Source organism: Marmota marmota, unplaced genomic scaffold, assembly GCF_001458135.2.
Source record: "Marmota marmota marmota unplaced genomic scaffold, marMar, whole genome shotgun sequence".
Taxonomy (NCBI): Eukaryota; Metazoa; Chordata; class Mammalia; order Rodentia; family Sciuridae; genus Marmota; species Marmota marmota.
This window is the reverse complement of record NW_026000093.1, coordinates 17,667,742-17,694,326: the sequence shown is the minus strand read 5'-3', so window position 1 is coordinate 17,694,326 and position 26,585 is coordinate 17,667,742. Positions and strand designations below refer to the sequence as shown.

The window sequence follows — 26,585 nt, the reverse complement described above, 5'->3', positions numbered from 1 at the left end:
AGGAAGTGAATAATTGATCTCTCTCTCTCTCTCTCTCTCTCTCTCTCTCTCTCTCTCTCTCTCTCTCACTCTTTCTTTAAAAAAAAAAAAAAATGAGCAAAAGATCTAAACACACATCACCAAAGAAGACATATAGATGGCAAGTAAGATTATGAAAGACATTCAACAATGGCATATTTTCATTGGCCATTAGGAAGTTGCAAACAAAAATAAGACACGATTATAAACTTATTAGAGAGGACAAATTCCAAAACATTGACAACACAAAATGCTGGTGAGGATGTGGAGTAACAGGAAGAAATACTTACCCATTACTCATGGGAATGAAAAACTGCATAGCCACTTTGGAAGACAGTTTTGCAGTTTCTTATAAAACTAAATACGTGTCCGTGTAATCACATTCCTCGATATTCACTCAAAGGAGTTTAAAATGTGTGTACGTATAAAGAACAGCTTTATTCGCAATTGCCAAAACTTGGAAGCAATCAAGATGTCCTTTAGTAGGTGAATGGATAAATACACCATAGTACATCCTGATAATGGAATATTTTCCAATACTAAAAACAAATGAACCATGAAAAAGATATGGAAGCAATTTAAATGCATATTGCTGAGTGAAAGAAGCAAGTCTAAAAAGACTACATACTCTAAAATCCCAACTGCAGTCCATTAGCTATGATTTTATTTTCTATGGTTTCAATTACCTGTGGTCAACCATGGTTCAAAAATATTAAATTGAAAATTTTAGAAATAAAAAAAAAATAAAAATAAAAAAATCTCCATTTCATTTTCTGGTTCTATGTTCAAACTGAAGCCACTGTATCCCTAAGAACTGGTCAAAAATTTTACTGGAGTTAAGAATATGGCAGTGTCTTAGCAAAATCATATGATCTCCAAATTAGAAAATATTCTCACATACTACTAAACAGCAAAAATTACCATAGCACTCATCTAGCATATGTGAGGCCCTGGGTTCAATTCTCAGCACAACATATAAATAAATAAAATAAAGATATTGATGTGATGTGGCTCAGTGGTTGAGCCCAATAGTCCAAAAAGAAGAGTCTCCTAAATGAAGACTGAGCTAGGATGATGACTAATTTTACTTATTTGGTTGAGGAAAGGGAAAATAGAAATGCTTCTGCAACTCAGTGGTTATCAATCACTAACTGATCTACTGTTGAATAAATTATAAATCATTTAAAAGTTTCTATTAATATTAGAGATTAGAGATTTCATATGTACAGATCAATTATGCTTTTTTTTCAGGGAAAAATACTGGGGATTGAACCCAGAGTGCTCAACCACTAGCTATATTCTCAGCACTTTTTTTTTTTTTTTTTTTTTTTTGAGCAGGGTCTTGCTCAGTTGCTGAGGCTGGACTTCAATTTGTCATCCTTCCCTAGTTGCAGGGATTACAGGCATGCACCACATCACTGGGCTTCAAGTATGTATTTGGGAGTTTTTAAAACAACATAAAAAAACATCAAGAATCTCATCAACTGTCATCTTTCCATGATAAAAAATGTCACCTTGGGCTGGGGTTGTGGCTCAGTGTTAAAGCGCTCGCCTAGCATATGTGAGGCCCTGGATTCAATCCTCAGCACAACATATAAATAAATAAAAATATCACCTTTTGGGAATCTATAACTATTAAAGAAGTAACTACTGATTTTCTCCAACTATATAGGTTACAAAATCCATGTAGAGGTGGAGAAACATCTTCTAAAGAAATAAAAGTCGGGTATATTATATCATGTTATTCTTCGTGGAGTAAAGCACCTGTCAGATTAGTCAAGTGACCCATTCTAACCAATTATTCACAAAAGCATTCAAGGTGGGGAAGCTCCTATAATCTAGCCTAGTAGTATAATCCTCTCGGATGCTGTTTCCTCAGATGAGAGTTAGATTCAATCTTCACATGTCCAGTTTTTTATTATATAAATTGTCAACAACATGAGTCAATATAGTCTGCTTCGAATTAATGGAAAGATAATCTTCACAAAGTAAAGCAAAAAAAAAAAATATATATATATATATATATACACACACACACACATAAAAGTAAAATCAATAGATCATTAAAGAATACATGAAAGTTAAAGATTCAATTTAGAAAAAACAAAATTCTATTTTTTTTTTTTCATTTATTATCGGCTTCACAAGTAAGTAGGTCAGTTTCCATATTTGGTAAGTCTTTGCTTGAACCAACTTAAGTCTCCTCATTTATACAAGATGGGACTTGTGTATCCTGTCAATTTATATGAAATCAGAATGCACGCAATTCTTTGAATTCATTATAATTAACTTATATAAGACTTAGGAGAACTGATTATATATTTTTTGCAGTTTTCAAAATGTGGTCTCTGATAGTAGAAAATATTAAAAGATAATCTTAAAGTACCAATATATATATTCAGATTAAAGACAAATTATTCCATGAAAAATTCAACCACTACAAAAAGTCAATGGTTCCAGGAATTCAAGAGAAAATAAAGAAGACACAGTCAAAACGCTTAGCCAAAAATGTTTGAACAGAGCAACACTGAAAATAAAGCCAGATTCAAAAACCTCAAACAAACAAAAATATACCTTTATCTTCAGCCATTTTGGTTTCTTCAATCCATGAAAAATATATGTTGAGAAAGAAAAATCAAAGTATTTCCAGCAGGTATCAGGCACACTGCATGCCCTTCCCTCCTAGGCTCTGGAATGGCCAACTCCTGCATGGCCACGGGCTCCAGAGCTGAAATTGGACCTGACTGCAAGCTCTGCTCACCAGTTATTTTTAGAGGCCTTTTCCTCGTGGCAAATGCTGCTAATCACTCAAGCTGAAATGCGCTCCTGACAATCCTGAGGCCTCTCCCCACTTAGGGGATGGATTCCTTTCTCAGATGGTCCTATCTCCTCCTAATTCCAAACTCTAAAAAAATTAAGCCTACTGGAGAAAGTGAAAGAGAACAAACTGTGCTACCAGTTTTGTTTTCTTGGACACAGGATTCAATAGCTTTGGCCCAAACACCAAATCCTTCACAACCGAAATGAGTTCTAATGTGGCCCCAAGCCCAGAAACTGCTCTATTTGGCCCTTTGGAATCTTAATCAAATGCCTACAAGACTATCAGCTTAGCTTCTCTGAATCCAACCGAACCATAAATGGTAAGAAATAATCAATGCTCTAGAATTCTGACACACAGCATTACTATCTCAGGAATAGTTCCTCCAACAGCAAAAAAATAAAGCAACCCCACAAAAATATTTCATGGGAGAAGAAGGGCTGTGAGGAAAGGGTTGGAGGAAGGGAAAGGAATAGTGGGGAGGCTAGGAGGAAGGGACACAGAATGTCAGAAATCTTCAGGAGTGGGAGAAGTGACCTAGGAAACACCATCTCAAAAAGAAAACTGGAAAGAGATTATACAACCACATTCTGATTTCTTTTCTACTTCTCCCCAACCCCATCTCCAAATATTCTCTTTTGGGAAATAAAAATCAGCCCAATTTTAATACCATTTTTTCACTGATCTAAGATTAGCAGTTCACATTAGAGCTCTGATGAGTATATGAAATTAATTTTGCACAAATAGTATCTAGAGCAAGGTAGCAGCCTTTCAAAGCTGTTTATAAGTCTTTAATTTTTTTTTTTTTACCCAGTTGAAGGTTTCAAAGGTAAATTTAACACTTAAATGCCCTGAAGAAGAGTCAGCAACCTAAGGTGCCAATATTTGACGACCTAGATGTGGGACGGGGTGAACTAGGATCAGGGACAACTAGAGAAAACTGACAAGTGCTTTGTCATCCTCTGACCATAAGTCATTCCCCGTCTCCCCTCCAGAATCTATCCCACGAAAGTTAGTGTTTGGGCCAGGCTTTGCGGCACACACCTATAATCCCAGCGACTCGGGAGGCTGAGGCAGGAGGATTTACAAGTTCAAAGTCAGCCTCAGCAACTTAGCAAGCCCTAAGAAATTTAGAGAGACCCTGTGTCAAGATTTCTATTTTGTTTAAAGAGGGCTGGGGATGTGGCCCAGTGGTTAAGCACCCCTAGGTTAAATTCAATGGTACCACAAATAAAAATAATAATAATAAATTTAAAAGTTAGTGCATGCTAAAACAGGAAATGGTAATGAACCACTTGCCAGGTTTAAGATAACTGCAACCTCTAGAACCATGAGTGAAGATAAACTTTTTTTTCTCTTTATAATTGCCTCAGGTGTTTCCCTATAGTAACTAGAAGCTGCTCAATACACCCTTTATCACTTCCTGCCTTCACTTTTTTCCATATCCACCTTAAAGTACATAGTTCCTTGTTTAAATTCCTCCCTGGCTCACTAAACTCTCTTACTTCTCTTTTTATGGTATCAGTCTGCCATGACAGTCTCATTGGGAGAACACCACTATTCATGGTCTTCATGATAGCAAGGGCAGATGGACACACTGAAGAAAATCAGAAAGAGGACACAGTGCAGCCAACTTCAACTAGGCTCAGAACTGCCTGTCAAGACTACCACACTTCTCTAAAACATTCACTTTCCAATTGTGCACAAAAACTATTTCAGACTTCTTGCCCTTAACTATTCCAACTTATACTCAAAAACTATCATAGCCTTTTACTTCAAAGAAAGAACAGAACAATTAATGGGGAACTGCCTTGACTGTACACTGCCAACCACACAAACCAGTACTCACCTGTACCTATTTCCTTCTCTCCTCCTAATTCTCCAGCTAGCCTGCCCCTCCTTGGCTCTTGGCACTTGCCCTCTCTCACCCTTACACCTTCATTCTCACTGTCTTTACATAAGCTAAGGGCTGGCCCCTGCTCTGTCTTTCTCCTTCCTCTCACAGATCTGATTCTCAAAAGAACAATGATGTCACTTTCATTTTCTACCCTCCCACTCACTCCTTACAACCTGTGGGCTGCCATCTGGCTTCTTCCCATGACTCCCAGGCAGTAGCTCTAATGTCACACCAATGATTTCCATGTCATTAAGCCCAAGAGAAAACATTCTGTCCTCATCTTACTTGACCTCTTAGCACAATTCTCCACCTTTTGTGAATATTCTCTTCCCTTGACTCTGATGACTTTGGAATCATCTGACATTTACATCTGCCTTTGGAGTTTTTGATTCCAAGTCCTCTTTGCTGAGTGACTCTCCTCTAGCTGACTGTGAAGTGCAGAAATTCCATAAGCTTGGTCCTATGCCACTTCCTAGGTGATGTCAACTACTATCTGTAGGGCTGAAATTTTTCTCTCCTTTGGGCTCAAACCACATATCTGACTTTTCAGTGTCCTACCGGAACAACAAATTAATCCTCAAGCTCAGCACAGCCATGACAAGTACTGACCTGCCTCCTCTCCTATCCTCTCCAATGTTCTAAATCCCAACAGCACTTCTATGAAGCCCACCCGCTGCTTAAGCTGAAAACCTGGGACTGTTTTTGGAAAACACTCACCTATATGGAAGGCTATATGGTGGCTATAAATGAGCTACAGCCATGCTAAAATATGATTAACCCGAGTGCCTGGTCATCCTAGCCTATTTTTATTTTGATATTTTTTTGAAAGCATGGTGTGTGCCCTGACATCCAAAAGTAGGAAACCCTGTCTTAAATCACCCAAGTTTCTCTCAACTGTGACAGATCACCCAAATCCAAGTTACCATCATTTCTTAGGCTGTTTCCAATCCTTGACATAACCTTTACTGCTCCATACAGCAGCCAAAATAATGTTTTTTAAATTAGATCATATTGCTACCTTGTTAAAAACCACATTATTATTAATAATATTATTACATTATTTATAGATATATTACATTATTAATAAAATAATATTATAACATTATTATTAATAATAAAATACAGAATCTTGGATGTGGACTCTGCTCGACATGGCCCCAGTCCACAGCTCCAACTTAGTGCTGGGTCATTTCCCTTGAGCCCTCTAGAACCCAGCCATAAAAGAACTGTCACACTCTTGAGTGTCTCAGGCTCTCTGCCCAGGCTATTACCTCTTCCTGGAATGTCAAAATGATGGTACCACTATCTAACCCTAAGGAACAATCCCCTGCCTCACTGTTTCCTGCTGACTCTGATTACTGACCACCTCCTCAAGAAACCTTTCTGATTTCCTGATATGCCAAGTAGTCTGCATTTCTCCTTTACAGCATTATTACACTGAGAATTAGACAGCTATTAATTTCTATTAATTAGAGAGTAATTAATTTCTTAATCTTTTGCTACCTCTAAAATATAAGTTTCATGAAGCCAAGTACTAACTATGCCTCATTCATTCCCTTGTGTCTGGTAGGAACTCAATAAATACTTCTGAAATAACTGAATAAATTCCTTCTCAAATTCTTGTGACTATAGGACTAATCAAACTAATTCCCATTAACTCTTCAGAAATAAAGGAGAAGTCCTTGGAGGCCAGTCTCAGTAATGTAACAAGACCCTGTCTCAAAATAAAATTAAAAGGGCTAGGATGTAGCTCAGTGGAAACCTGGACTGAACCCTGGGTTCAATCCTTAGTTCTGAAAAGGAAACAATAAGTAAATAAAAATTAAAAAGAAAGACAAAGCCCAGTGATTCCTAAATACTGGTTACTGGTTACAGACTCCAATTGGGCAATTACCAAACTCCACAGCTCCATCTCGGATATATTCTTTAGTGACCCACCTGGGGTGACTGACATGTTGGTAGAATAAGAATAGGGTCAGGTGGAAAAGGCTGTGGCATTTCCTTCATCTTTCCTGTAGAAAAGGCACCATTGATTATGACAAGAGACCACCATGAGTCTTAGAACTTAGAAAAACAAAGTTATGTTCTCATCAATATTAGTAAATGAAAGTGCAATATTAGCAAGACCCAAGCATATCAGCCTCTAGTACTTTGCAAATTTTGAAACCATTTGGATAATATCCAAAATTTATATCCAGTGGGCAACTACTGCCCTAGCACTCCCCTGTGTGTATTAACACTGATTCACAGCAGAGAACAAGTGAATGAGACGACAGGCACACCAGCCCCCCATGATAAATCTGGAAGGACAGAAAACTCCTTAAATAAAAACCTAACATGACAGATAACTTCAAAGTTTCAAGTCAGGCTAATCAGTCAGTTCCTCAAATTTAATTAGTTCTTCCTCCAAAACATTCAACAGAGAAGTCTTCATCTCAGAAGAAATACCACTGCCATGGGGTTAATTGTCCACATTTATAAGTAATGGTTATTAGTATGATGTTCAAAATGAGCCAGTCTCCTGCTGGCTTGGGAGAGGCAATGGGTATGAAGAAAGATGAATTAATTATGTTCATTTAGAAACTCTGAGGTGATGACAGAAAAGTTGATAGGATGAGCAAAAAAACGTTCATTTTTCAAAATTAAAAATAATAACCAAAGAGCCAATCATTCATTACTCAGTCAACTCAAATTTCTAAGCAATTAGAAACCACAAAGTCAATATGGATGATGACCAGGGATCCACAGTTCAATCCCTGATCAATAACCCTTTTCCCTAGCAGTTCCTACTTTTCTGGACAAAAATATTCAGCATTTACAGTTAAGTATCTAGAGACACAAATAAGGAGAAAGAAACGGATTATATAAAAGCATCAACATAAAATATACAGAAGACTCAAGTGAAAACTATAAATAATATACACATCTTCAAGTCAACCTATCAGAAAATTACAGGCCAAAAAAAAAAAAATGTTGGATGCAATCATGCATGGTAATACATTTTATGAATAGCCAACAACACTTCACTAAATAAATTAATAATAATGAAAGTGAATAACAGTGATAAAGAAAAAGCAAGAACAGCTATATCTAAAAATTGTATAGTGACAAATTAACAAAGAAAGTTCTAGCCTTTGCCCTTGGCTACTTGTATGTGGTCTTCAGGTCCTTGGAATGTCCTGCCTGACAGGAGTGTCTTTATTTGCCCCAAGGTTTTGAGCACTAGGCAGCCTCATGTGCTTTATGAGGAAAGCTTTAGAACATGCAGTACCAGTTCTGATATTTGGAGGAACTGGACAGAGACGAAGGGTCTGCCATGCATGCAGATTAACCCCAACATACTCTGGACACCAATGGCTGGGGCAAGCTCCTACATTTGGTCATCTTCCACAGGATGCATCTCACCACACACTGATGCCAGGAGGTTACTGAATCCCTGAGAACAAACACCAGTGTCTGGAAATTTTCTGGACTTTGCCCTATACATCTCCTCCTTTGGCTATTTCTTATTGACATCCTTTCACTGTTATAAAACTGCAGTGCTGAATACAGAACGTTCCTGAGTTCTGAAAATTTGTTCTAGTGAATTATTGAACCTGAGGGTAGCTGCAGAATCCACCAAATTTGTAGTCTGAACTCATAGTGGCAATGGGGGCCGCCTCCCCAAAATTATGACTAGTGTCTGAAGTGAGGGCAGCCTCATAGGAAGTGTTCCTTCAAACCATACAGTTTGCCTACCTACTTGCAAAAATCAACCGGTTAAATGAACTGAGGACACACTAAAATTGTCCTCTCAAAGTGTGTGAACTGCACACTTTCTTACACACATATCTTCAATAGAAATTTTACAGCTTTGCCAAAAGTAAATTAACCACACCCCTGCAGAATAGTACATCTGTGTTTCTACCTAACTTAGTAAAATATGTCTATTCATTTATGAATTCCCCAAATCCCTCACCTAAGTCAAAATGAGAGGTACTGGCAGAGAATCCCTTGTAGAGACCAAGGGTATCTACAGGGAGACCGACTCCTTTAGAGATGTCTACTCAAGCAACAAACTCAGTGGACCACCTGAGAAGGAGTAAAAAGTGCCAGGGAGGGAAACTTGCAGATAAAAGCAGACAACTACAAAGCAACCTGAACTCTCAGCATGATGTCAGTTTTCTTATGGATCAAAGTGAGCAGAAAGTTCCGGGGTTTGCACCATCTAACCAGAAACTTGCTTAAAAAGGCTGACCACCACAAGGCATTCCCAGGAGCACAAGGGGTAGAGTATCTGTCAGGAAAGATCCCAGGAGAGGTTGCAAGAAGCCCTGAGCCATAGGGAATGTTCCCACTTGGACTTCCAAAGAACTCAGAGGCAGCACTTGGGCACCTGTCATTTGAGGGCAACATACCAGCTCATCTCATCAATAGGCAGAGAGGAGACTCTGGCAGGGACACATGAGGGGAGAGCCCTCCCTGCCACACACTTTGAGAAGCCCAACTATTCAAAAGCTGACTGGGAGCCTGCAACTCAATGCTTCCTGCTGCAGGCCCCCCGCTGCCCTGCCTCCATGGGGAGAAAGAACTTCGGAATTGGAAATGAGATCAGATCTCAACTAGACAGACTTTTAATAACAGAGAGTGACTGGGGTGTTAAGGAATCTGTCCCAGAGAAAGACAAGAGCCTCTGCTACTCAGAGGAAATGAGAGATAAGTCTTTCCTAATTAAGCACAATGACTGAAGGAAAATGAAGATACTTGATATTAGTACCCTGACAGACAGAGATGGGTAAAGAAAATGGCTACACAATGTGCTTTCATATGTTAGGGTCAACCACAGGAAATGGCCAGCATTTGACCACTTTTTCTTTTTTTTTAAAGAGAGAGAGAGAAAGAGAGAGAATTTTTTAAATATTTATTTATTTTTTTTAGTTTTTGGCGGACACAACATCTTTGTTTGTACGTGGTGCTGAGGATCGAACCCGGGCCGCACATATGCCAGGTGAGCGCGCTACCGCTTGAGCCACATCCCCAGCCCAATTTGACCACTTTTTGATTCATAAAAATGGCTATTTCATATGACTTAAGTAATTTATTTCCCCAATGTTTTACTATGAAAATATGCAAACACACAACAAAGCTAAAAGAATTATACTGAATGCCTCTATACTTACCACTTAGATTCCACTATCACCATTCTATTATACTGCTATAGCATATCTATTACTCTATACTCATTCATTAATCCATTTCATCTGTATAATGCATTTCAAAGTAAACTATAAACATCAGTGCATGTCCCTATACACTTAGTTTAACATTTTTATATATTTTTTAATGTAAAATTCACATAAAACAAAATGCATTAATTTTAAGCATACATTCCAAGTTTTAGCAAATGTGTATACCAGGCCAGGCACGGTGGCACACACCTGTAATCCCAATGACTTGGGAGGCTGAGGCAGGAAGATTGCGAGTTCAAAGCCAGCCTCAGAAAATTAGCAAGGCCCTAAAGCAACTTAGTGAGACCCCCATCTCTAAAGAAAATATAAAAAAGGCTGGTGATGTGGCTCAGTGGTTAAGCACCCCTAGGTTCCATCTCTAGTATCAAAAAAGAAAAGTGTATAATAGTATAATACAAATTCGAATATAATACTACCACTTAAATTCCCTCCTTGCTATCCCCATTTCTATTTCACCCCATCCCACCCTGAGAAGCGACCCCCACTGTCCTTTTCTTTCCCCCACTAGAGATTAGTTTTGCCTATTCTTGTAATTCCATAAAAAGAGTATAACATGATATGTACTGACTTGTGTTTGCTTCCTGTTCCCCACAGGTGTGTTATCTGGGGCAGCAGCTCACTACTCTGCATTGCTGGGTAGCGCCGCTATGCATGCATAACACACATGAGACAGAGAGAGAGAGAGAGAGAGAGAGAGTCAGAGTGTATCTGTTCTCCTATGGGTAGAAACTGGCATTTCCCACTTCCCACTACCATGAGGAAAACTGTCAGGAACACTCTGACACAAGGCTACTGTGAATACAGTCAGTCCCCATATCCTTGGGTTCCACATCCACGGATAAAACAAACTACAGATGAAAATGCAGTTAGACCTATGAAGTTTGCACCTTTACTGGACATGTACACATGTTTTCTCATCATCACTCCCCAAACAATGGAGTCTACCAATTACTGACACAGCATTTACAGTGTATTAAATCTTACAGGCAATTAAGGGATGATTTGAAGTATACAGAGGATGTGCAGATTATACTCAAATACTATGATATTTTACATAAGGAACTGAAGCATCTGAGGATTTGGGGATCAATGTGGTCCTGAAACCAATCTCACATAGATACTAGATAAGTGGAGCCATTCTTCCACTGATGGCAAAAAGAAATAACCATAAAACCGTGCATTTCTCATAGGTAAACACACAGGAATGGAATTATTGGGCCATAAGGCAAATGTATTCTTAGTATTATAAAAAATTACCAGATCTTTTCCCAAAGTGAAAAGATTCTACCAGGCAGTCAGTGAGATATCATGAGCTCTATTGTTCTACAATTTTATCAACATTTAGAATTGTCATTCGTTTTAATTTTAGCTGTTCTGGTGAGTAGGCAGTAGAACCTCCACATGGTTTTAACTTGGACATTTTTTTTCTTGTTCTCATTGGTCATTTATTTCTCTTTATGAACTATCTGTTCAACATTTTTGCACATCTGCCCATTTTTAAATTGAATTGTAGGAGTTCCTTGTATTTCCTGGATAACTGTCCTTTAACGGATAAACATGTTCTAGAAGTTTCTTCCCATCTGTGGCTTTTCTATTCATTTCCTCAATGTCACCTTTTGATGGTTAATAGTCTTTAATTTTGATGATGTAGTAATTTTATATAGTTATATGTTTTATATAACATTGAAAAATGTTAATTAAAATTTAACAGGAGCAGGGCATGGTGGCACATGCCTATAATCTCAACACATCTGGAGGCCGAGGCAGGAAGATCACAAGTTCAAAGCTAGCCTCAGCAACTTAGTATGATTCTAAAAAATTTAGCAAGACCCTATTTCAAAAATAAAACATAAAAAGGGCTGTGGATGTGGATTCAATCCTCTTTGGTAGGAAAAAAAAATATTTCTGTGCCTTACATTCTGAAACGTGACATCTATTTCAGGACTTACCACAGACGATCACTGGACCCAAGAAACAGAGCCACTGTCAAAAGCCCCTTTACTGGATGAAACAGTGTTCCAGTGAAGAGGAAGGTCTCATAATCAGAGGCCAGAACATCAACTAAATGTCTTTCAGTGGTCTATATCACTGAAAGTTAAGTAATGTTGATAATTTTGAAAAATATTTCCATTAGGTAAAAAATGTTCTAAGACAGTCATTTTTCCCTTAAATTCAAAAACTAATGCATATTTTGTTGTTTTCTACTACCCTAATGTGTTATTTTGAAGTCTTCAAACATACATACAGAATAAATACAAGTGTAATGAAAGGCCTGTATACTTTACACCTGCAAGCACCACCACACTTGGTTTAGGGGTGAAATATCTTGATTTTAACTTTCAAGAGGCTCAGCAGCAAAATAAATAAATAGGTAATTGTGAGAGAGAATGCAAACACATAAAAGTGATACGAATTGCTGAAATCTAAATGAAGAAGATATGAATTCATTGTACTTGGCTTATTTGTAACTATCTTGAATTTTTCAAATTTTTAAAAAGTTGAGGAAATACAGATATCCAGTTCAAATCTTCAGAACAAACAATCTGAAGTGTTAAACAGGTTCATTCATGATTGAATTCTGGACAAGTTTAAAAGGTGGCAGGGTACTTTTCTCAACTTAATATGACCTACCTGCAAGTTCTGCTCCCATATTTCCAATTGCCTATGGGACATTCTTAACTGGATTCTCATATTCAACAAGCAGGATAAATCTAAGTCCTCGGCCACATGGAAGCCATTTGGACACCTCAGCATGGTCCCCCCTAACACGCAAACCCCTGAATTCAAAACCATCACTCCAGATACAGCCCACCAACACAGTAGGACTGCCACCTCCCTTCATTCTGGTCACTAATGACACCACCTATTGAAGGGGCTTTCTTGTTCAGCCACATTATGCAGACAACTTCCTGAGACTGCAAAAAAAAAAAAAAAATACTTGGCTTTTCGAAAACTATAAATATCTACTTCTTCAAATGGCTTTTAGCTTAGCCTCTACAATGCATTTTCTTCGCAAACTTTTGTTAAATTGTTCAAGTTTATCTTCAGAGCCTGGACTATTCTTTTGCATAGACTCTTTTCCCTCCCAGTACTAGATTTCCCTCAGAGTTTTGTGCCATATATCAGTTTAATAAGCATTAATTTGACAGGTTTCTCTTGAGGTTGAAATCCCCAGCCATTAGGTCAGCACTCTTTGGGTACACAGTTACACAGTCACCTATACTTCCAACTATACCTGTTGATCCATGTTGACCATCTTCAGCACTAGGGAATTTTTAGAGACACTATTAAATAGTTTGGTGAAGTTGGGAAAAAAAATGAGAAGATTATATTCTGTCCAGTCTACAAAGCCTATCAAAATGCATAACTGAATCAGCTTTAAGCAGCCTGTAATTAGCAAACCCGTAGTGTTTCCCAGTGTCCATGTTTTCTAAGTACCTAAAAATAACTTACTACTAGAATTTGCTCAGGATTGCACAAGACATCAGTTTACAGTTGCTCTGAATCTACCTTTCTTCCCTTAATAAAAATGGGACATTTCTCCCTCAAGTGTCTTTGCTATCTCTTATAATTTTCGGGAACCCCCAAAGGTGAAATATGCAGAAAGCTTTGGTTGGAATTGTGGTTTTGAGACTTCTGGAAAGCCTCAGCCCATACCACATCCAGTCTCATTAACATCATTGCACAGTTTACTTCTTATTCCCACAAAAGTGCAATATAAATTTTTTTTTGTCCCAACTCAATGATGAAGCACATCTATCACACATGGAATGTTTTAAAAACAAAAACACACATGTGATTTTGACTTTGTGTGCCCTTCCCTACACCCTCCACCTGTGCTTTTCTTCCATACAGACACCTTGTTGGAAGATGTCCCTTAACCCTGACTCAATTTGGTTTAAACTCCCAATAGGAGTGTGACTCCCAAATGACCTCACTAGCAACAACCTTGAATTATTCAAGTTTTATATAAGTTACAGACATATCCAGGTGGAAAACCCAGCCACGTAGTACCACACAGTCCTGACCAAGCTGCACCTTTCTCACAGCAGTGGCTGAACAGTTTTAATACCACCCTAGATCAAAGTTTTGTTTTAAACAGAAAGGTTTTGGTCAGTATAACATCCAAATCAACAACTTGTCAGGTAGCTCAGCGGTAGGACATTTTCCTAGTATGCATGAGCCCCTGGGTTGAATCCCTAAAGCAACTAAATAAATAAATTTCAGGTTAGCAAAATTATAAGATAAAAAAAAAAAATCTTAGGATGGTGTATTATATGGTTTCCTCCACACACTTGAATATGCATTCATTCAACAAGTTCTCTACATTCCTGCCTCGTTTTACAACAAAGAATGCGAGAGGCATTTTTACTTATAACCTAGTAGAGGCGACAAGCAGAAAGGCATCAATATTATCCTCTGTGCCAAGGACTGAATCGGGGTAAAAGGGCACAGGGGACAATATGGAGGCAGGAAATCATTAGGAATCAAAATATTTAATTTTAAACATATAGCATTCTTAGGTACAAATTGTTCTTTACAAGTATTAAGAGTGTTTAACTTTATCTTCTAATCAAAATTGGCAAATCTTAAAAGTCAAAAAGGAAACTGTCATGATTTTTACAAAAGAATTTTAAAAGCCAAAAATGGGAAGAAACATTTAGCAAATTATTCCACACTGCAGCATTCACATAAGTAATTTTAGCCCCATTCTTGCATCATGTTTAAAAATAAAGTGAGGAGAAAATCTAAATCTTGCAAAGTAAGCAGAGCTTTTCTAATTTCACAAAAATACAGAACAAATTAAATGCCTGTCTCTACCCAACTTTCCTCCCATATGGAACACACTAATTCTGGATGAAAGAGATCTGGGAATGCCTCTTATGGCCACGGCACGGCTTCCTACAGATGCACTTCCCAAAGACTGCTACAGGGAAACTTACAGCATGGTGCCTGAACAGTAGCTGATACTTGGTAGACTTGACCTATTTAATTCTCTAAATAGATGAAGCAGATGTCTTCTCAACACTTCTTTGCTTCTTTAGTTCTACCAATTACAAACATCACTGGGACTTTTATTGCCCATAATCTAAACCTAAAAAATCCACCCATGTAACATCACTTTTGAGGGCTTTTTACATCCCAGACAGTACAGAAGACACAAAAGCGCAGGTACCCCTCATCTAAGTAGCAGTTGGTGCTGCTATAAAGAAATATCTACCTTTATTTGTTCATTCCAACATCTTTTTTTTTTTTTGCCATTATACATGAGTTCTATTATTATTATTTTTTGCATTACAATTCTTAATACACCTTTATACCACAATTTATCATATCTCTGTATATAAGATATGTTGACACCAAATTCACATCTTCATACATGTATTTTGTATAATGATGAGGGTCTCCTTTCACCATCCATGCTATTACCTTTCTCCCTCCCTTTCCCTCCCACCCCTCTTCCCTATCTAGAGGTAATCTTCCTCCCATGCTCTCCCTCCCTACCCCATCATTCCAACATCTAAGTACCTTTTTTGTGAACTGTACTAAGTACCTACTTTGATACTCAATATTCATCTATTATTGAGTACTACAATGTCCAGGCAGCCATTTCAGTGCTAGAAATAAAAAGAAAACAAAATGTGTGTTTATCTTGCTCTTAGCAGTGTCTCTCCCAGCCCCAGAAATTACTCTAAACCAGGGTAAGTAAACTATGGCTGACCTCCTGTTTTCTTTATGTGGGCCAAGTGCTCAGCGTGATTACACTTTTAATACTGTTGAAAAGAAATCAAAGAAGAAATTTCATAATGTAAGAAAAACTGTATAAAATTCAAATTTCGGTGCCCATAAAGTTTAATACGAACACAGTTACACTCATCTACTGATCCTACCGTCCACAGCAACTCTCAGACCACAGGAGCAGAGCCGAGTAGCTGCAAAGTGACGGCACATCTGGCAAAGCCAACTCCTGATCTAAACAACCCAAAGCATCACCACAGCCCCATCCAGACAGGCACGCCTGAGCCAACATGAGCCAGGAGAAGTCAGAAGTCTATCTCTAAACAAAGAGCAAAAAGATGCTCCTTTCTTTCTGTTGAATGTGAACAAGAAAGCGTGCAATCCCTACTGCCACCATCCATCTACCTTCTGGGACCCATAAGGGGGTAATCTATACTGAGTGGAAAACCAGAAGGATTTGAATCTGTGAAGACAGTCTGAGCAACTGATTGTTCTTTATCTACAGCCAGCCCTGCCTCTGGCTTTCTTTATAATTGAAGCAAATCTCCTAATTATTTGTGTGAGTTTGAGTCTGGTTTCTGTCCCTGATAGATGGTGTCCTTACAATCAAGTAGGACTGACAGCTGTTAGTCCCTGGTAATGTCACCATCACTGCATAGTAACTATATTTGCGAAACTCTCACTATAAGTCACTTTGCAGTCAATCCTAATAACTATGATGTAAGTACTATATGGTTATAAAGATGGAGAAAGATTTAAAGATGCTCGAAGAGGTTTAGGATTACTCAAGATCAAAAATTAGGTCTTTCTGGCCAAAGTTTGTTCTTGGGTGTAGTTCAGTATGAGGCTATTTTGTTGTCTAATATCATGGATGCCCTGTACTTTGATCATTTGAAGAAACCATATCACAAGTTCTATAGAAGAACATCATGGGAAAGGGGAGGAAGGTTTTCAAACTCAGTATATAGGCAAAGACTGAAGAGAGTAGGGAAGAACTAACAAGGGAACTTAGTCTTGAAGGATGCAAAGGAGTCAGACAAAGAATGCAAGGTCACTGGTGAGCTGTCATCAAAAATAAAAACAGCAAGTACACACACCAAGCCTGCAGAGAGCAATTTAAAATGGCTGGGGCATGATTTGGAAAAGAGGGTAAGGCAGGCAGGCACCAGTAGAGAGGGTAGGAGGAGAAAGATCATGAAAAGCCTCCTTTATCATGCTAACGAATCTGAACCATATCTGGAGTACCTTGTGGAACAACTTGGAGGGTTTTTTTTTAAAATAAGGAAATGAACAAGATCTTATTTCCAGTTTATAAAGATAGCAATAACTAAAAGATGAAATAGGAACTGTTATGAGTAATCTATGTAACAAATAATAATGATCTAAAATGTTCAACTAAATAGCTTTAGAGTCTGATTTGGGATCTGCACTCCAGTTTTGATATTTACTAGCTTCCTGATCTTTGGCAAATTAATCTCTCCAACCTTCCAACTCTTCATCTATAAAGAAAAAAATAAAAACTAGAACACAACTACAGAGTCAAATAATGACATATTGTTAGCACTCAGTAAGTAAGTGACATGTAACTCACTGTTTCTCTTTGTCATTATTGGTCTCATTCAAGTCTATAGCTCAGGAGTGCTATAGAACTGGGAGCCATCAATCAACAACAGTTAAAGCTATGGAGAGTATATGTCATGGAATCAGAAGAGGGTCAAACAAGGAATCCTGGGAAGTGCTTTTAGGATTTAAGTAGTATGTTGCCTTTGGCCAGAAAGACCTAAAGAGAAGAATGAAGAAGAAGAGCACATACTACTGATTTGTAATATTTGGCTAAGTATAGTACACAGACCAGGGTTTGTTTTTTTTTGTTTGTTTGTTTGTTTGTTTGTTTGTTTTTTAAGGTTTCTATAGATTGCATTTTGGTCTCCATTAAATGAAAAAGAGGTGCATATGCTATAGGTAAGGATGAAGGAGGAAGAGAATTCCCAGAAGATAACTGATATCTACTGTGGATTCCTGTAGAGTCCCGCAGACTCACACCTCAGCCTTTGATTTCAAATCAAGTAACCTGGATGGGGACCAAAGGACCCCAACAGTTGTGACTGCCAAGATGGCAAATATTATCTGTGTTGCAAATCATCGCCACTCACCTACCACACTCCCAAACTTTCTCCTTAGTTTAAAGAAAGAGAAGGGTTCCACTGAATGGTATAATAGAGATGTACCTGCTATGTAAGCTCAGTTATTCATATTTTCACATGTAAATTAGAGCAATCTTTCTCCAATATTCTCAACTGTATTGGCTTCTGCAGACACCACAGGTCCTAGATCCTACCTAATTGCTACGGGATAATCAGCCTCATGGCAGCTGGTCTCCAATGTCAAGCAACTCCCAGGCTAACCCCCACCCATCATGTGACAGATGAGGGAGCTTGAAGGATGGCCTCTGATTTCTCTGCAAAAATGAGAAGGAGCCATCTGCCAAAACTGAAGGACAATAATAAGATCTTGGCTCAAAAAGTTTGAAATTTGAAATATCTGGTGTTGAAAACATGAGTAAACAAACTAAGAACACACAAAAAGCCTGAAAGGCACCAGTTAGAGATCAGCTGAGGGACTGGGTCTTAAACACACTTCACAGTTCATTTCCAGCTCTTTCAAATAAACAAGCTAGCAAACTGTGCTCCCTCTTATTCAATCTTATGCCCTTACTCATGCACCTTAAATGTCTTATTGATCACAAGAGAATTCTAAAAATTAGCCTGAGGACTTATTAACACAAATGCTGCATTACCACTGGAAGAAAGCAATAAAATAAAATAAAATAAAAAATTTGCTTAAGACATTTAGACCTTTATATACACTAATTTCATCTTTAAAATGTTCTACTTCTGTAATCTTACAGAGCAAGCATGCACATGAAATTCTGGGCTATGTTTGGCATAAACATCTATTAATACCTCCACAGCAGCAAAGGAAATGGTCAATAATTGTGACTTGGATCTGTGCCACGCACCCTAGGCCTCTCTTTGTGCTGGTTACAAATAGACTGATGGGCCAAAAAGCACGAAATAATCAAATAAATCTTGAATTTCAAAAATAAGCCCTATGTTTTGTTCATGAAGAAGTAAATTCAATTTTGACCACACTCATGTACCTGGTGCTAGTCCTTATCATTTGAGGAGGAAGATGGATTCCATATTGAGTCCATCAAACCAAATTACCAGTATTAAATGGTTTTCTATGTAGTGATTTTTAAAAGCAACTTTATTTTGTTACAAAGTGATAACTGGCACTTGATGCCTATATTCTGCTTACTAGAGGTTCAGCTAAAACCACAAACCTTTTGCCAGAATGTTTTGAAACTTCAAAGACAGAACATTTAGAAAATAACTCACTCACATGAGCCTACAAAGAAAGTGAGAATGTATCTTGGTGAACCAGAATCAAAAAGAAACCAAATTTAAATAATCCTACACACATTTAAAAATAAAGCTATTTCCCCTCATGTTTACCCACAATGTCCCATGCACGATAAACCAACAAAAAGGTTCAAATGAGTTCTACTCAATGACTAATTCTATACAAACTTTGCCAAAGAATAGAAAAAGGGGAAATACTCTTAAATTCATGTATGTGGCTAGGATAACCTTTGAAAACAAAACCAAGAATGAAAATTTTTGGTCAATTTTACTCAGAGATTTATTAATAAAACTAAATCAATAATATTTACAAATATATATAAAATCGCCAAGTTGGAGAAATGTATGGGTAGTTTTTAACTAGAATACCTGTTATTATAACTTAGTAATGAAAGCACAGAACTGGAAAACACACACATACACACACACACACACACACACACTTTTTTTTTCCCAATAGATGCTGAGAAAATACTCAGTACCAATCATAATTAGGAAAGGGTGAAGTGGAAGAAAGGGGAAGTGAGGAATGAAGGAAGAAGAGAAAAAGAAAAGAAGGAAGAATATCGCAGACCTATATTCAGCATGAAAAAAGACACAAAATACTAGCAAATAAAGAAATGTATACAAGGATAATTCAACTTCACCACATGGAATGGCAATAAAGAAAAAAGAATTTGACAAATTCCTTAAACTAGAAATATAAAAAATTTCCCCAAAACTGATAAAAACTATCTGCAAAATGTGCAGAGTTGATAATCTACTTGCTGGAACAAAGCCAGAATGTTTGCTCAAATCATTCCTACTCAGCAGTGTTCCTCCAGAGTACAGTAAGGCAAGAAAAAACTGGCAAAGAAAGAAGTTAGGTGTTTCCCATTTAAGGGTGACAAGACACGTACACAGAAAAATCCCAAAGAATAAATTTAAGGATTTTTTTTTAAGCTCCTAGAATTAAAAAAAATAATAATAATTTAGTAAAATCATAAGATCTAAGGTGTAGATATCAGCTTCATGTCTATATATTAGTAATATTCAATGGCAAAGTGAAATTTCAAAAAAAATCATTTACAATAGCATTAAAAAACTTAAAATATTTATAAAACTATTTAACAAAAAAAATGCATAACAGTTATATACAAAAAAGCTATAAATCAAAGCAAAAAAAACTTTCAGACCTACATAAATGATGACTATATCACTGTTGTGGAATGGAAGACTCAGTGAGATGTTAATTCTCCCAAACTTGGGTCTGTAGATTCAAGATAATTCTCATGATAAACCCTAGCATGCTTCATTCTGTAAAACCTTACTCTAAAATGTGCATGCATAGATATACAAAGGGACTAGAATACTCTTAACAGGAAAACAAATTTGGAAGATGAACACTATGTGGTTTTAGTAGTTACTGTATAGATGGAGTATTCAAGACTGTGTCATACAAGCTTAAAGAAAATAGACAATAAAAAAATAGAATAAGGAATCCAGAAAGAGACCCATATTTGCACTCTCGTTTGTTTTATGCCAATCACACCAAAAGCAATTCAATGATGGAAGCAAAATCTTTTCAACAAATTGTGCCAGAACCCCTTAACAGCTATAGAGGAAAAAAAATATATATATGTAAACCTAATCCTAAATTAAACTGAGGAAGATCACAACCTAACTATAAAAATGAAACCTAAGAAACTGCTAGAAGAAAATAGAGTAGGATAGCTTTGTGACTTGGGAATAAGAAAAGTTTCTCAGAACAGAAAGAGTAAAAAAACAGAACAGAAGAACAGATGTCAACACTAGAAATATTTGTTCTTCACAAAATAGTATTCAGAAAACCAAAAGGTCAATTAATCAGGGAGAAGTATTTGTAATATGTGTACCTGGAAAGACCATCCAGAATACATAAAGACACAGGCAAAAAACAAATAAGTAAAAAGTGATGAAAGAGTTACACAGAAACTTCCCCAAAGAAGAAAATGTGTATAATAAGCACAAGAAAAAGTCTTGACATCACTAGTAATCACAGAAAGGCAACTGTAAACTGTAACAAAAAGCCACTGCATACCCAACAGAAAAGCTAAAAAATTTAAAAACTGACAGCACCAAATGATGGTACATATGCAAAACAAGTAGAATTCCCACAGGTTGTCAGTGGGAGTGTAAAATATACTGTACAACTGCTCCACCAAACAGTTTGGCAGTCTTTTAATAAAACTAAATATATACCTACCCTATATCCCAGCAATTCCTTTCTTGTATTTGCTCAAGAAAATGATGACATATGTCCACAAAAAAAAAAATGGGGAAGGGGACTTCTATAGCAGTCATAAAATTTTCTTCATAATAGACTAAAGCTAGGAATAGCTGAGGTGGCCATCAACTCAAGAACACAAATTGTGCCATACTCTCACAGTGGAATACTTTCAGAAATAAAAAGAATGAAGTACTGACCTGTGAGCAGCAGCATTCATGAACCTCAAAATCATGAGGCAGAGTGGCAGAAGTCCTTACACAAAAAGTACCTGCAAAATGAATTCTAGAATAGGCAGCACTAATATATGGTGGGGGAAAAACTTCAAACAATGGTTGGCATCTGGTGGCAGAGAGGGGTGCAAGGCACAGGTTTGAGAAAACTGTAAGCACATGTTTGAAAAAACTTTCTGAGGTGAATGAAATATTCTCTATCTTCATAAGGTGTTGAGTTACATAGGTAGATATATTTATAAAAGCTCTTCAAATCATACAGTAAAATTTGTGAAATTCACCATATGAAAATATTACCTCAGAGGAAAAAAACAAACAATTACTTAATGGCAAGCACATGTTCAGGAAAGTGAGGTATACTGATGTTTACAACTTACTTTGAAGTACATAAAAGAAAAGGATTAATCAGTGGCTAGACATGAAGCAAATATAAATATTAGTAACTGTAGAATTTAGGCAAGGGAGACTTTAAACTGAGGTGCATATTTTAAATTTTTTAGAAAAAAAATATGGTTAAAAAAATATCAAAAAAATAAAAGTGCCAAGACTAACTCTATTAAAAATGGATAAGCTGGGCGTGGTGGAACATGCCTATAACCCCAGCATCTAGGGAGGCTGAGGCAGAAGGGTGGCAAGTTCAAAGCCAGCCTCAAAATTTAGTGAGACTCTGTCTCCAAATAAAAAATATAAAAGGCTGGGGATGTGCTTCAGTGGTTAAGTGGCCCTGGGTTCAAATCCTAGTATGGAAAAAAAAAATAACTGGATCAAATTAATTATAAGATTTAAATAAGAAATATTATGCTTATGTGAAAGAAGACTCAAGATCATAAATATGTGTATTTGTCCCAAATTATTCTATGAATTCAACAAATCCCAGTCAAAATCTTAAAATGTTTTTCATGAAACTTACTTGAGAATCTCTTCCACACCTGTTTATATACACAACTCCTCCACTCTGTCTATACACACAAAATACACACAGGTTGGAGCTGATACTTCAGATTCTGTAGAAAGAAGGCACATTCCTCAAACAGAAAAGTCTTATTATCCATTCTTTTAAAAAAATTGAATTAGATCTCTACCCACACATATATTTTTTAAAAAAAAAATCTACACCTAATATGGTAGATGTCTAATTGCAAAAATAAATAAATAAATAAATTTCCTATTTTTTTCGGAGAAAAGCAAAGAATATTTCATGAAATGTTACAAAAGATGTCTTAAATAAAACACAAAAGCACAAACCACAAAGAAGAAAATAAAAAGATTCTACTCTTGATATATCAAAATCATAAAAGTCTGTTCAACAAAATAGAAAATGACAATGTAGATACTAACAGGCTGGGAGAAGTCCTTTACCATACAAATAAATCAAAAGGTTCAGGATTCAGAAAGACATTTTTCAAATCAATATGAAAAATACAAAACAAACAGTAGAAAAAGAAAAACAGGCAATGTATTTGAACAGGAAATTCATAAAAGAGGAAACACAAATGACTAATGTCACTAGTAATTAGGAAAATGAAAATTTAAACCATGAAAGCCTACTTAACACCCACTATACCTACAAATATTAAACCTTACCAAGGATAGTTGTACAATAGGAGATCTTATCCATTGTAAGTAGGAGTGGGAACTGATACAAGAACTTTGGGTTAAAAAAAATAAAGGCAATATCTATTTAAGCTTAATATGTGTGTCCTGTAGGACCAAACAATCCCAATCCAATATACATCCTAGAGAAATCTTCAGACACATACACAAGGCGATAGTACAAAAGCATCCAGGAGTAACATGACTTTGAAAGAAAGCAAAGTGGTCTTAGTTGGACAGCTCAATAAAAAGTGACAGATTCATATGGTGAAGGACTATACATATGAAAATAAAGAACTAAAGTTTGGCAGGATCTCAAATGGTGTCTAAATAGTTAGTATAACAAGTAGAGCCTGTTTTGATTTGGATCTAGGAGTCTCCCCTGAGAAGCTCATGTGTTAGGCAACAAGGCAATGTTCACATGTGAAAAAAAATAGAATACGAGAGCTAAAACTTCATCAGTGTATCAATCCACTAGATGAATTAATATTTGAATGGACTGTTGGGTGGCAACTCTAGGCAGGTGGGGCATGGCTGGAGGAAGTAGGTCACTGAGGTGTGCCTTTGGGGACTATACCTTGTTCCTGACTCCTCACATTCTCTCTCTTTTCTGGCCGCCATGAGCTGAACAGCTTCTCTCTGCCACACCCTTCTACCATGACGTTCTGTCTCACCTCAGCCCCAAAATAATGGAGATCATGGACCATGGACTGAATATCTGAAACTGCCACTCTGAAATAAACTTTTCTTTCTCTATGTTGTTCCTGTGAGGTATTTTGGCCACAGTGATAAAAAGGTGATTAACACAGAGCATAGTCACAAAACTTTTATCACACACTAAATATTTCTATACAGAGAAGATAGATACACTTTCTAAGTAGTTTTCATATATAACAATAAATATATTTACATATATGGACACATAACATGTAACATGCAACATAACATTATGTATGTATTATTTCTGTTTATTGGCATGATATAAAGAAATGTTTAAGAGTAATTTAAGTAATTTAAGAACAGTATTTATAAGAACAGTTAGAAGAGTAGATCACAGAAGAAATTGCATGTATATGGTTATGTCTTATTTTTTCACATGTATTATAGATACATGGGTGTTCACTACATTATTCTTTACACTTCTCTGTAGGTGTTCAATACATAAAATTTCAAACAGATGCAATTTGAACAAGCAACACATAAATACTTTTATTTTAGAACAGACAGAGATGCAAGTATTTTTTTTTTTTTAACCAAAAAATGAGCCTGTGAAACAATTCACAAACTCATTAGAAAGCATCTTGCTCAAAATTACTTGATTCAGGAACAAAAAGGTAAAGTTAAATGATTGACATTCTTTTAACAGATATTTCACACATAGATTTTTGTGTTAATGTAAGAAGAAAAACAATTGCTCCTAAATAAAATTTACATGTGAACCAAAGACCAAAGAGTTTTCCAGTATACTATTCCAGAATAACCAAAATTAAAAGCAAACTCTGAAAAGTAGGAAAACTGTGCACGTCAGCAGCATAGTAAACAAGAAGTAGAAGTAAGACAAGATAAAATAACAAAATAGCCCTGACTATATACAGTGGCAGAATAGAAATAACTGTCAAGCCAATGTTAAACATAAGAAAAGGCAGTTACAACCATGGTAGTTGTGGAATAAACTTATTTTATCAAACAACATCCTCTCACTTTAAGTTGGGACTGCTTCTTTCTGGATTCCACACAGAATGAGTCACTGGGTTAAATCTGTGGGCACACATGCAGGAGAGAAGAGTTGGCATTTCTCCAAGTTCAGTAAGAGATTCTTTTTTCCACTACCAAGGCTGTCCTTGGAAACCCTGCCATAACTGGACAACCCCGTCTTCCCCCATTTAATTCACTAACCCTCTATTCTTTGAAGCACAGTGAAACTATGTATGGCAGGTGAAGAAATTGACAAGATTGGGCAAGTCATCTCAACTTACAGGGGACCAAAAAATACTCCAGATCCTTTAGATCTTCTGCAACTTTTTTTTTTTTTTTTTTTTTAATGATTAACAGAACAAGCTCAAAATCCTGTCAGCTCTCATAGGTTATCTATCAGATTTGTCCTTAGACACCATCAATCTGATGGGAACTAAACGGAATTCAGTGATTTGCCATTAAAATAGAAGCACATCAGACAAGGGTAACCAAGACACAACCCTGAAAAACAAATATCAAGTACCAAATCAAATGCCTAAAGCACCCTCTTATTTGAGGAACAAAAGATAAAATTAAACTGCAATTTTGGCTCCCAGCAATATTAGAACAAAAAAGAAAAAATACTGAATTCCAGAAAATACCCCTTCAGCGGGCCATAGATAAGAAAAATAGGAAAAAAGGAACATCTTGAATTTCTATTTGTATAACAGAAATGGCCAGAAATGCAGAATGAAACCAGACACGCATTCACCCAAAGAGATTTATCTCAAACATATATGCAGTGCTAAGCAGCTGGATACTGGGGTGGCAGATGAAAGAGCCAGATGGGCACTTCCAGGTCTCCCAGATGGCTTCAGCTTTCCCCCAAAGATTCATTTAAGTTGTAAAAATGGTTCTATTTGCATATAGTTCTTTTAATTGAATTTATTTTCAATTTGTACATAAAACCATAAAAATTATACATATTAAGAGTACCGTGTGATATTTCAATATATGTATACACTGTGTATTATTTAAACATACCCATTTCTTCAAACAATATCCTCTGATGAAAAATTTCAATATCTTTTCTTATAGCTTTTTTGAAATACACCGTACATTACTGTCATCTAGTCACCCCACTGTCCAATAGCACACCAGAATTTGTTGCTCCCATCTAACCCTACATAGAGGATTTATTAAAGGGAGGCTACCTGAAAATATTTTGTACCTTAGTAAAAAAATACACAACTTACAGGAGATGCAGAAGTACTGTATTCAAAATGCAAACTAAATTGCACATTTTCATGATATTAAAACTGTAGCTTGAGTACCATCAAAAGTTTAAATTGTATCTTCACTCCAGAAAGAAAATAAATTACAGAATTTCAAAAGATTAGCTGTCAAATTAGCAACTTAAAGGTGGATGTGCAAATGGAATACCTACACAAATATATTCTGAGTAGTACTCAAAGCCACAGTATACATGCTATCTCAAAAGTATCCATTTGACTTGAAACATATATGCTACACAATATAACTTTTTGTACATCAGAGAATTTCAAGCATGCAATGACCTGCTTGGATCTACCCACATTTTCATATTCTCCAACTCTCCTACCATCAGAAGTACTTTAGTGGAAACATAGAAGCACAAACTGTAAAATTGGTCTTGGGCTATTGCAACTCAAAAAGAAAGCAGAGAATAAGTCTTC

General features: G+C 36.6%; 1 protein-coding gene across 11 annotated transcripts in view; it reads right to left on the bottom strand.

The window, feature by feature from the left end:
* Asph (aspartate beta-hydroxylase) overlaps positions 1-26,585 on the bottom strand; it is a 214,376-nt gene that overhangs the window by 182,022 nt on the left and 5,769 nt on the right. The window contains exon 1 of one of the 11 annotated variants that reach the window (XM_048783018.1): positions 2,593-3,130. The exons of 9 other annotated variants lie outside the window; for them this stretch is intronic. In XM_048783018.1, the coding sequence (XP_048638975.1) occupies positions 2,593-2,608 (16 nt within the window). In that variant the 5' untranslated portion in view covers positions 2,609-3,130. Of the gene's footprint in view, positions 1-2,592; positions 3,131-26,585 lie in introns of those variants that run through there. One more of the 11 variants, XM_015485841.2, reaches the window with a different exon arrangement.